The 11,937-nt window shown below is 37.3% G+C and overlaps 3 protein-coding genes across 6 annotated transcripts; 2 read left to right on the forward strand and 1 right to left on the reverse strand.

The window, feature by feature from the left end:
• Positions 1 to 805: 805 nt before the first annotated feature.
• LOC111430882 (embryo-specific protein ATS3B-like) lies at positions 806 to 2,729 on the reverse strand. 4 transcript variants are annotated; one of them, XM_023067354.1, is made up of 5 exons: positions 2,548 to 2,729; positions 2,343 to 2,450; positions 1,559 to 1,871; positions 1,386 to 1,477; positions 806 to 1,334 (listed from the first exon to the last, which is right to left on the reverse strand). In XM_023067354.1, the coding sequence occupies exons 1-5, from the start codon at positions 2,686 to 2,688 to the stop codon at positions 1,245 to 1,247; spliced, it is 744 nt and encodes a 247-aa protein (XP_022923122.1). In that variant the 5' UTR covers positions 2,689 to 2,729; the 3' UTR covers positions 806 to 1,244. The 4 variants fall into 4 exon arrangements, with proteins under 4 accessions (XP_022923122.1, XP_022923121.1, XP_022923120.1 ...); XM_023067353.1 differs by having other exon boundaries at positions 806 to 1,477; XM_023067352.1 differs by having other exon boundaries at positions 1,386 to 1,871.
• Positions 2,730 to 4,953: 2,224 nt separating this feature from the next.
• LOC111430521 (xyloglucan galactosyltransferase XLT2-like) lies at positions 4,954 to 7,295 on the forward strand. Its single transcript, XM_023066784.1, has 2 exons — positions 4,954 to 6,461; positions 7,180 to 7,295. Exons 1-2 carry the CDS (start codon positions 5,093 to 5,095, stop codon positions 7,293 to 7,295), a joined length of 1,485 nt encoding a protein of 494 aa, XP_022922552.1. The 5' UTR covers positions 4,954 to 5,092.
• Positions 7,028 to 11,767, forward strand: LOC111430768 (pentatricopeptide repeat-containing protein At5g12100, mitochondrial). Its single transcript, XM_023067171.1, has 4 exons — positions 7,028 to 7,587; positions 7,667 to 10,343; positions 10,422 to 10,474; positions 11,327 to 11,767. The coding sequence occupies exon 2, from the start codon at positions 7,715 to 7,717 to the stop codon at positions 10,259 to 10,261; it is 2,547 nt and encodes an 848-aa protein (XP_022922939.1). The 5' UTR covers positions 7,028 to 7,587; positions 7,667 to 7,714; the 3' UTR covers positions 10,262 to 10,343; positions 10,422 to 10,474; positions 11,327 to 11,767.
• The last annotated feature ends 170 nt before the right edge of the window (positions 11,768 to 11,937 follow it).

Below are 11,937 nucleotides of genomic sequence, written 5' to 3' on the forward strand. Positions count from 1 at the left end.
AAAAAAAAAAAAAAAAAAGCAAATAAATAAATAAAGTATTTATACCAAACTCAAAATGCAAGTGATCCCCAATCTTTTGTAACCAACAAACTATTTTCCTTTTCTTACTAATGCTAACTAAAATTACACCTTTTTAAATCAACATCAATCTATTTTAAATCTAAAATTTTAAAGAATATTTAGTCTGGATTACATTTAAAAAGATGAATAAGCCGAAATGAAATTCTCCCTTTTGGAGTCACTTCATTTGAAAGTTTGAACTTGAGATGAGATATATTAATGGGGACGGGGTAGGTGGGGTTTTTTCTAACACAATACTACGTCGATTTACTTATTAGACTTCGTGTGTTTTGGTTGTAACTCCGAAAGTGACCTATTTAAAAAATACGAAACTATCACTAGATATTTCTATCCTCTTATTTATGTGAAGATGTTGCTTTTGTTCAGGTTGACAATATTTAAGGAAATAAAAAAAGAAATTAAAATGTAAATAAAATTTAAAAAGTAGTTTTTTTACACTAAATATTGATATTGGTTATAAAATTTTCATGGAGGGAAAAACCTTTTAGTGTAATTTTAGAAATATCTGGACAAATAATCGAATTAAGATGGTATAATAGCCCATTTTGTTAATTACTTAAGATATTAAAAACCATATTAAATACAAAGTTCAAATGTCAGATTATTAAGTACTTTTACGTGCAGCTTAAGTTTGGTATAATTCTCAAAATTAATAATGTTTTAACTAATGTTATTTTATGTATAATAATTATGGTTGAAATAAAAACAAAAAATACTCAAAATCAAAATTTAACACATCCACTCCATCCCACATTATTGACAAATAAAACACCATACAACTTTCGACATAGATAGCTTGGCCGACTTTCATAGAGAAGGCATGCATCCCATACAACTGAAAGACGATAACATAAAGAGGTTCGGTAAAACTTGCTTGTCTAGACCTTAAAACATGGTGGAAAAGGGGGTGAAACGTAAATATAGTATCACCCACCACCATAGAGCTACCATTCTCAACCGCCACCCACATAGAACAAACAGTGGCTGCGGAATTGCACCAGGCCCATAGCCATACAGCTGAAAAGATAAAGTTTCACTAATGCTTTGAAAGCATACATTGGTACTACAACATGGTGGAATGGGGGATGAAACTTGAACATTAACATCACCCACCCACCACTACAAAATCAAACTACTACATAAAGCAAGCAGCTACTGCAGAATCACAGAAGAGCAAACAGCAATCCCAAAACCACAGATACCTTAGCCAATTTCAGACCAGAGATTTTGCTGGAGGATGATGGTGGAGGAGGAGGAGGAGGAGGCGGTGGGGGAAGAACAGGCTTAGGTGGAGGAGGAGGAGGCGGTGGGGGAAGAACAGGCTTAGGTGGAGGCGGAGGAGAAAAAATTGGCTCCGGCGGCGGTGGCAGGGGATGGGGAGGAGGAGGAGGAGGAGACGGTGGGGGAAGAACAGGCTTAGGTGGAGGCGGAGGAGAAAGAATTGGCTCCGGCGGCGGTGGCAGGGGATGGGGAGGAGGAGGAGGAGGAGGAGGAGACAACGATGGAAAAGGAGGGTACGGGTTGTAGGACGGCGGCGATAGAAAAGGATATTGGCGTAAATCAAAGCCAAACCAAGTGTTGCTTGGGATGGAGGATTTGAAGATGAACAGAACGGGTTTGATTCCAGAGCCAGAGATTTCAACAGAGTTCGGAAGCCAATCGTCAGCTCCGTCTTTATAGATATACATATAACTGATTTGGACACTGCAGGGTCGATCGTTTAGAACAAACCTATCTGTATTACAACTATCAAACACCTTGTCTCCATTGCTCAGCTTCTTCTCCACAATCTATTTGTTACACATGTGAAGCATTCAATCAAAACAAAACAAAACAAAAATCCGTGGATCAGATCATATATTAAGAGCTTGATTAACAAAATAATAATATTAATGAAGTTTATTATTCAGGCCAGAATCATCCTGGCGTAAGATAAGAGGCAAAATCCATACTCTTGTTCGGATTCAGGGGAATTAATTTCAGAAATAGGTAAATAAAAGTAAAAACCCGAGAGTTAATAATTTTAAAAGGGAAAATGACAGAAAAGAAAGAACACCTAGAGTTGATAAGTGGTTGATTAACAAAAAAATAATAATAATGAAGTTTATTATTCAGGCCAGAATCATCCTGGCGTAAGATTAGAAGCAAAATCCATACTCTTGTTTGGATTCAGGGGAATTAATTTCAGAAATAGGTAAATAAAAGTAAAAACCCTAGAGTTAATAATTTTAAAAAGGAGAATGACAGAAAAGAAAGAACACCTGATTTCCATGAGAATCTCCAAACAACACACCGATTTCGTCAGTGATAAATGAAGGAGATGAACAGCTTGTTGCTACTGTAACCTCGTAAGAACAGCTTCCAACTTCCTTCGCAACACGAAAGAAAAAGAGAAGTATATTACGCAAAAGTTGAAGGAAAAATACAAAAGCGACGGTTGAGAGTAAAGAGAGTTGAAACACGGACCTGGATGTAGTTAATCTGGAGGGACTCGGGAGCAACGTCGGGCTTCACGGTGATCTGAGGCGGCTCGACAGCGGAGCAGACGACGGCAAGGGCAGAGAGCAGCAGTAGCAACAACAGAGGAGGCGACGAGGACCTCTCCATTTTCTCTAAAACGTCACACACGAAAACGGAAATGGGAAACTGATGATGTGTCGGTTTTTATAAAGGTCATGGCGTTACAGGTCGAGCCCATTATTATTTTTACAGTAAAGACGACGACAAAAGGAGAGAGAGACATTATTATTAAATTTAAAGCATATAAAACTTTTAATAAAACTTTCAAATAATTATCTTAAACAAATTAAAATTTCGATAATTAATATTATAATAAAACAATACATCTATTTCATCTTAATATAAATTTATCAATACGCCATAATATGCATTTTTTTAAATTGAAGTAAAAGAATTCCAAACTAAGCCTAAAGCGTTGGACGATGGAAGTGACGCCACGGAGGACTAAATCGTAAATTCGTAAAATTTGAAAGTGGCGCCAGTTTTAAACCAAATTTAGGTACAACTCGAGAATCACGTGGCACAAGCAGAAGCCACACGTACCATCTCCTCCCCTCGTTAACTGCGTCCACGTTTTAGGCGTGTATTTTTTTTATTATCTTTTTATTTTTCCCCATTATCTTGTTTAATACTTAATACTTGGAACTGGCAGGCACCGCCATATATATGTATATATAATTTTATTTATTTAAAGAATGGAATAAAATAAGATATTATTTAATGACATATTAAATGATAAATGAAAAAAAAAAAAAAAAAGTAAACTACAACCTACAATTTTATTGGAGGGAAAATTCAGGGTGAGGTAATAACCATTAATTTAATAATGACACGGTAATTTAATGCAGCTGTTGAAATAACACACAATAAATAAATAAATGTTATTAAAAAAGATTAACGGGCCAGAACTGGAAGTCGGTCGTATAATGCGGAGCCCAAGTAGTTGGAGGCCCAAATGGAAACCCATCTTAAGAGGCCCATTAAAAGTTTAGACATTACAGTTACGAGGGTTCGGTACTTGAAGAGAGCCCCATTTTTGGAGTTAGTTATTTTTAAATTCAATTTATTCAAAAGTATTTAATTATTTAAACAGCTGGTAGTAGAATGTATGGATTGGATAGAATTACGGAATTTTCAGACGTGTCAGAACCCAATTGGATGTTTCTTCTTTTACTCTGTTTAAATTATAATAAGTTTAGTTTATAAATGGATTTAATTTAAATTTCTTTAAAAAATAGTGAAACTAAGTGCATCCAAATATATATATATATATATATATATATATATAAGGTTGTCACATGGGTGCATCCAAATATTTTTGTTATAAAGTTTTGTATAATATCAATCACATACAAAACCAATGTAAATAATTAAAAAGAAAAAAAAAAGATTATCATAGTAATCCAAGTTCCCAAAATTTAGAATAAGCAATCCCCAAAAGGCCATGTGTACGTCCTTAAGCAAACTCTTAATCAATTTAAAAGGTCAACACTATAACGTAACATCACCCACCATCAAATAAATAAATAAAGAAGTAAAGCAATAATTAAATTAGTAGTCAATGAATCAGTAAGTTTAGTTTGAAATTGGTATAGTTTTAAAATAATTGTATTTTTTTTTTAAATAAGTAGTAGTATAAAGAAAATTGGTATTTGGTTAGTTTCAGCTTTAACTTCTTAATAAATTTGAAGAATGGATACGATTCCTTAAATACAATAACCATGTGACAATGAATTATAATTAAGTTATGCTCCTATTCGTAAATGAATAGTAAATTATCGTATTTAGGGTACAATTACTAGAATAAGCTTGCGCTCATACTTCAATCTTATCCGGTCTTTTGGGTCTTCTCTTCCTGGAATGGCTTTTCTGACTTTTCCTGCTTCTCGCGTTTAAGGGTAAAGCCCCGTACTCTCTAAATGATGATTTTTTCTTTCTTCAAAATTATAGAAAACATGGCGTTAGACGAACACGACTCTCCCAAAAGATCTCATACCAATAGAGTTAGTATTACTCACTTATAAACCTATGATAATTTTCTAAATTAGTGGACGTGGGATTTTCATCATCTGACACATGGAACATGTATCAGAACATAAAAAAATATATATATATATATATATATATTTTTTTTTTAAAAAGCGGTTTTCGTGGATGGAAAGAAACTTTTGGTGTATATTGACTTTGAAGAAAGTGCAGTAGTTGAGTGGGTTTGAATTTTGGGTGAAAAAAAAGGGCATATGGATTGGGATTATGGCACCGGTAAATATGGGTTACTAATACAGCTAAACAAGATCCTTAATATCCTCTTTGTTTTCCTCAAAAATCGTCTACCACTTTCTATTATACTCCCTGCATGAATTTGAGTTCATGCTAACATTTCTTCAATGTCAACTGTAATTAACGGCTGGCGGCCGATCTTTTGGGCATAAACGGCGGCTGAAATCATATTTAAGAAGGATTTCATTCTCCAGTAATTGTATTTATTGGCATGGATTTTAAGGATACAAAGGCCTTTTCCAATTCCTCCACACGATATTATCCCACATGGATCCTCATTTTAATCGTCGTCCTTTTGCAAGTTTACCTAATCTTCACCACCACTTGCTCCGTTCCACTCTCCCCCGCCACCGATAGAGAAGGCGGCCAACTCTCTAACACGGCTGCTGGAGACCCCTGCAGCTCCGGGAGAGTGTTCGTTTACGACCTGCCTCCCATTTTCAACAAACAACTATTGGAAAATTGCGAGTCCTTAGACCCGTGGACCTCCCGCTGTGATGACGTGTCCAACGGTGGGTTCGGCCGCCGGGCGACGGAGCTCGTTGGCGTTGTTCCTGATGGTCTAGCTCCGACGTGGTATTGGTCGGAGCAGTACATGTTGGAACCGATTATACATAATCGGATTCTTAACCATAAGTGTAGAACGTTAGAGCCGGAATCAGCTACGGCCTTCTACATACCGTTTTATGCTGGTCTCTCCATCGGACGGTTCCTATGGCAGAATCATACTGCTTCCGATCGTGATCGGGATTCTGAGAAGTTGATTAAGTGGGTCCAGGATCAGCCGTATTGGAACAGATCAAACGGTGGAGATCATTTCATCACGCTGGGACGGCTGACTTGGGACTTTAAACGGTGGGGGAATAACGAGTGGGGGTCCAGTTTTGCGTTGATGCCAGGGATGAAAAACGTGGCGAGGTTGATCGTGGAAAGAGAACCGTCCGATCCATTAGATATCGGTGTACCTTTCCCCACAGGATTCCACCCAAGATCTGACGCTGACGTGTTAAATTGGCAAAGCTACGTTCGTGAACGTAACAGAACAAACCTCTTCTGCTTCGCCGGCGGAACACGTCGTGGAATAAAAAACGACTTTAGAGCCCTTTTACTGAGTTACTGCATCAAGGAATCAGCCGGTCGGTGCCGAGCCGTGAAGTGCACTGCGAACCGGTGCGCGAGTGGTGACTCGGCGGTTCTGGAAACGTTTCTGGACTCGGATTTCTGTTTGCAGCCGAAAGGCGATTCGTATTCGAGAAAATCGGTGTTTGATTGCATGTTGGCCGGTTCGATTCCGGTTATTTTCTGGGAGAGAACCGCTTACGGGCAATACGAGTGGTTCTTGCCGGAGGAGGCGGGGAGTTACTCTGTTTTTATCGATCAGAGGGAGGTGAGAAATGGGTCGGCGTCCATTAGAGGAGTGCTGGAGAAAATTAGTAGAGAGAGAGTGAGGAAGATGAGAGAGAAAGTGATTGAAACGATACCAAAATTAGTTTACGCGAGTGCTCCCGAGGGCCTGGAAACTATCAACGATGCTTTTGATATCGCCCTCCATGGCATCTTCCAGAGATTGAATGAACTTAGTATCTTAAATTATTGACGTTTTTGTTGAGATATAATATTTAAAAAATATATTATTTATCGAATATATCTTAATATTTAATTAATTTATATTAGATTGAATATCAATCGGAACACACCTCAATCTAATTCTAATTCTCATTCTTTCAAATTTTTGTAATTTATGAAATTTCAATGGTCTTAATTTGATGCCACATCAGCAGCTGATGTGGCATTTTGCTAGCTCAAATTGGAGAATTTGCTTTTCTTGTTTAGGTAATTTATTCAACTTTTTTTTTAATTTTTAATAAAAGTAGAATGTTAATATATAAAATTATGTATTTATGTATTTTTTAAAAATCAATTAAATTTATAATTTAATTTAAAAAATATGTTTGAACTTTTGAGTTTAAATATTTAAGAGAGGTTGTAAAATAAATAATAAAAATAATTATAAAATTACACAAATTAATTCTAGAAAACTTATCAATTAATTAAACTTATAAAAAAAAAGTTATTTATTTGAACAACTCATAAAAAATTGATTTATTTGTCCAACTCAACCTAATAATCCAACCGTCCGATCAGATTTTTGTTTTTACCGGTCCTTTGAACATCCTTATGCCCTATCCATTCGGGTTTCCCTCTCAATTCTTTCACAGACGTTTGCCGCCGCCCCTGTTTCAGCTGAAGAGTCTTAGTTGAGGTTGTGGACGGCTGTGGCGTTGTTGTTCTGGAAAGGATTGAAGAATAAGGAGGAGGAGGAGGAGGAGGCGGGGAGAGGTGATTTTGCCGAGGAAGAAGCAGAAGGCGAGTTCGCTGCCGCCGCCGCCGCTCTGGCTCGCTCCAATTTCTAGCCCGGTAACACTGTATTGTCTCTTCCATTATTCACTACAATTACTGAATAAAAGTGAAGACTCTGACAGAGCTTTAAAATGGAAAACCATGGGGTATGCCCAACAGAAACAGACCGCTGCGGTTCGATTCGGTCTTGGGATTAAGCCGCTTGGTTCGACTGATTCGACCTATGATTGGCAACCCTAGAAGGGTCGAGGAAGAACTGATTTTCTTCAAATTCTAATGTTTATTTCTGTATCAATGCCCCGACCTATCCTCTTTTGTTGGATAGAAAATCTCTTGAATTTTGAGGTAAAAATTTTGTTTTTTGTATGTTAAAAGTCTACTTATATGCATTTGAAGCATTCGTTTTTCTCCTTTTTTTTGGCAGAAATGTGATTATGGTTATGTTTCAGAAGTGTTTGCTTCCATTTGAGAAATGGGTACTATCGCTTTTGCAAAATCTTTAAACCAACTGTTTGAGCTGACAATGGGAAGGCATGGCTATTATTTATCTAGAATTCCTGTCATTAGACGATTCAGAACTCAATATCTTGCATTTATCCCTTCCTCGAACCCATTTTGCTCTGATTCTACCCAGAACAACCCCAATCAAATTGAACAGGTTCCTAGTCATCAGGAAGTAACATTGAGCTCCACCAGGAACCAACATCCTAACCATCCAGAACCTTTGTGCCATGAGTTAGTTCAAAAGCTTCGGATTTTACTTCAACAGGAGCGCACGGGTGCTGCCAAGAGGCTCATTAAGTCTATAATTCTGTCCAAATCTCCTTTCTCATCACCTTTTGATCTCATTGCACTTTTTTCTGTCCATTCTCCCAACTTGAAGCATGTCTTTTCAAATATGTTGTTAATGGCGTTTTTGGATCTCAAAATGCTTGATGATGCCATAAGATTATGTACCTCAATGAAGGAAAATGGCGTTGTTCCTGCTGTGGCCACCCTCAGTGTTTTATTTAAACTTTTAATGTCTTCAAAAGAGTTTAGAAAAACGCTCGACTTTTTTTCTGAACTTGTCGAATCTGGTATTCGACCAGATAGCTTCATGTATGGTAAGGCAGTTGAGGCGGCAATAAAACTAGGGGAGACGAACAGAGCCTTTGATTTGATGTGTTGCATGAAGAAGATAGGGATTAGTCCTACTGTGTTTGTGTCTAATGTGCTAATTTCTGGTCTTTGCAAAGAGAAGAAGCTGATTGATGCACAGAAGATGTTTGATGAAATGATCAATACAAATTTGTCCCCGAATTCGGTAACTTACAATACCATTATCAATGGATATTGTAAGGTGGGAAAACTGGATAAAGCTTTTAGTTTGAAAGAGAGGATGAAGCAAGAAAATTTGGAACCTAATCTTGTAACATACAATTCTTTGCTAAGTGGACTCTGTCAGGCAAAGCAGATGGAGGAAACAAAAAAGCTATTGCGTGAGATGGAAACTTATGGGTTTGCACCTGATGGATTTACTTATAGCATACTTTTTGATGGGTATCTGAGGTCTGGTGATGATGAAGCCTCAATAGTTCTGTATGAAGAAACAGTGAAGAAAGGGGTGAGGATAAATAAATATACTTGTTGTATTTTGTTGAATGGGTTATGTAAAGATGGGAAGGTGGAAAAAGCAGAGGAGATTCTGACGAAACTAATGATGGATGGACTGGTTCCGGATGAAATCCTTTTCAATGTACTAGTGGATGGTTACTGTCGAAAAGGAAATATCGACGGTGCTATATCAACCATCCAACGGATGGAAAATCAAGGCTTAACACCCAATTGTATCACTTTTAATTCGTTGATCAATAAATTTTGTGAAATGAAGGAGATGGACAAGGCAGAGGAATGGCTGAGAAAGATGATAGCGAGGGAAGTTTGCCCTAGCATCGAAACGTATAACATCCTTCTCGATGGTTATGGACGGGCTTGTCTTTTTGATAGATGTTTCCAAGTTCTTGAAGAAATGGAAAGCAAAGGAATAAAGCCAAATGTGGTAAGCTATGGAACTCTTATCAATTGTCTCTGCAAGGGTGGTAGATTTGTTGAAGCTGAAGTAATTTTTGCTGACATGGATGGTAAAGGAGTTCTTCCAAATGCTCAAATTTATAATATGCTGATTGATTGTAAGTGCACATTAGGGAAAATGCAAGATGCTTTCAAGATTTTTGATGAAATGATTGATAGGAACATTACCCCGACCCTTTCGACGTACAACTCACTTATCAATGGACTCTGCAAGAAAGGAAGGGTAATTGAAGCAGAAGAATTAGTTAACCAAATTACAAACAGTAGTCTTACACCTGATGTGATCACATACAACTCCCTTATCCTTGGGCATTGCAGTTCTGGGGACCCCCAAAAAGGTCTCGAGATATACGAAACGTTGAAAAAGCAAGGCATCAATCCTACATTAATAACGTATCATGTTTTAATATCTGGATGCAGCGAGGTTGGTTTAGATACAGTTGAGAAACTGTTCGGCGAAATGTTACTCATGGATCTTGCTCCAGATAGAGTTGTTTACAATGCAATGATTTATTGCTACATAGAGAATGGAGATGTTCAAAAGGCATTTGTTTTGTACAAAAAAATGATCGATGAAAGAGTCGAACTAGACAAGATGACTTATAACAGCTTGATTTTAGGATGCTTGAGAGATGGTAAGGTTACAGAAGTAAGGAAACTTGTTGATGATATGAAGGCTAGAGGGTTGAGTCCTAAGGGTGACACTTACAATATCCTAGTGAAGGGACTTTGTGAACTTGGTGATTATGGCGAGGCACATGTATGGTATAAAGAAATGTTCAAAAACCATTTTTTGTTAAATGCCTCCGTTTGCAATCAACTCATTGATGGTCTTAAGAGAGAGGGGAGGTTTCAAGAAGCCCATCTTATTTTGTCTGAGATGCATGTCAAAGGACTGAGTGTCTGGAATATGAGTAATCAACCTGCTGCATCTATGACCATGTGATATGAGGATCTGTGAACACATTTGGCTATCACTGCATTGAAAAACGTTTCTGCAGTTGGCCTATCTTGCCATGAATGAGTTGGTAAGCAGGGTCCTCTTCTTAGCTTGTTCTTGTGCCGACTAGTAAACCTTAACGTTTATTTTTTTTTCTGTGATTCAGACAACTGAGCGGTGTAGGCTTCCTGCTGTGGCGTTTTGCTTGTTTCTGCTTCGGTAAGGCCATACGTCTAATTTTCTACACCCTGGTTACTGATTGATTCATTTTCATTCTACATTGATGTTCCTTGCTGTTCATCGAGTCATTTATCAATGCATTTACCTTTTAGATTGGTTAATGATGTCTTTGAGCCAACATGCATCATTCTTGAAACACTTCGAATATTAGATATTGATCTTTAGTTGCTGGCCCATTCATTGTGACTGCAATAGAGTACACAGCATTTACTCGAGGAGCATCTCTCATGTATTCTGTTAAATTTGATTCGTTCTAGTGTTCGATTTTAAACGGACTGCAGATGGTGTTTTGAGTGTAAATATTGAAGATTTGAAGTTAAGTCGATTACTTGTGAGCATGGCCAGAAACTTGGATTTAGGTGACGCAGAAGCATAAACAAAAACTTAAAAGTGTTAACTCGTTGCTACAATCCATACACCAGAGAGGTTGCTCCGTCTTTCATGACAAGCCGAACCATGAGCAACAAAATTATCGTTCCGTAAACTATAAGAGAGAAACCTTCGAGTAAAGTCTAGAGAATCAACGCATCTGTTTTAACCCAGAAAGATAGATCCCAGCTTTCTCAGCTATAATGAATCCGTCTTGGAGTGCAGTAGCCTCAACAAGTCCCACAAAAGCAGTGAATTTCAGAGCTTTTTTGCATCTAAATCATAGTTCGCCAAAGGAATTGCGAAGAAGGGCTCAAAACCCACCAATCTCGTGCTAAAGGAAGCATGAGTTGAGATTTTATACAAAGTTCTGTCCTTTGATTCCGTCCTCTATACTTCTGTCCTATATCCATCCAATTGTTAACATTGTAGCTTACGATCTTGTGACATCTTGTTTTCCAGCCAAAAGTGATATTACAACAGTGGGGAAGGAAAGCCCAATCTCGTCAAACAAAAGTTACAGAAAACTCATTAGCGTACGATGTCTTTTCCAGCCGAAGGTTGCCACCAAGTTGGAGCCCTTCAAGTGAGATCCTACAGAGTCCAAAAAGGGCATCGAGGAGCTGGAAAAGGTAAAACTTCCATCAAAAGGAACTGAAAACAGAAACCCAAATGGAGTTTTGCAGATTGCAATGGAGGAAAACACACCATTTTGTTACATTTTACACCAATTTGGAGATTGTTGTGAAGCTTTTCTTCAAGCTTGTGAACTAGGTCTTGGTGTTGATACTGGCCTGGACGAACCAAATGTAACTGATATCTTAACCCAAGTAAGTATGGCTCGAATCTTCCAATCTATATTGTTGAAATAAAAAAAGAAAAAAATTATGTAAATATTAGTTTGGAGTTTTAATTTATTCGATGTGCTTTTCCTTTTTATTTTTAATTTAACAGTATGTAATTTTATATTTTTTAAAAGATAAAGTTATATACTAATCCATAAAAAGAAAAATCTTTCAATTTTGGAAAAAGAAAATATGGTTAAAAAAAAATCTAATTATAATTTCGAAATT

This window comes from Cucurbita moschata, unplaced genomic scaffold (genome assembly GCF_002738365.1).
Source record: "Cucurbita moschata cultivar Rifu unplaced genomic scaffold, Cmos_1.0 Cmo_Scf00034, whole genome shotgun sequence".
In the NCBI taxonomy this organism is placed as follows: domain Eukaryota; kingdom Viridiplantae; phylum Streptophyta; class Magnoliopsida; order Cucurbitales; family Cucurbitaceae; genus Cucurbita; species Cucurbita moschata.

What these genes read in the sequence shown, in the direction of transcription:
- LOC111430882 (XM_023067351.1), bottom strand. Translation starts at nt 2,688, where the DNA reads ATGGAGAGGTCCTCGTCGCCTCCTCTGTTGTTGCTACTGCTGCTCTCT. An exon ending in TCCAGATTAACTACATCCAG is followed by an intron (nt 2,451 to 2,547) that starts GTCCGTGTTTCA and finishes CGTGTTGCGAAG; the next exon opens with GAAGTTGGAAGCTGTTCTTA. An exon ending in GAGATTCTCATGGAAATCAG is followed by an intron (nt 1,872 to 2,342) that starts GTGTTCTTTCTT and finishes TGTAACAAATAG; the next exon opens with ATTGTGGAGAAGAAGCTGAG.
- LOC111430521 (XM_023066784.1), top strand. Translation starts at nt 5,093, where the DNA reads ATGGATTTTAAGGATACAAAGGCCTTTTCCAATTCCTCCACACGATAT. An exon ending in CCAGAGATTGAATGAACTTA is followed by an intron (nt 6,462 to 7,179) that starts GTATCTTAAATT and finishes TGTTCTGGAAAG; the next exon opens with GATTGAAGAATAAGGAGGAG.
- LOC111430768 (XM_023067171.1), top strand. Translation starts at nt 7,715, where the DNA reads ATGGGTACTATCGCTTTTGCAAAATCTTTAAACCAACTGTTTGAGCTG.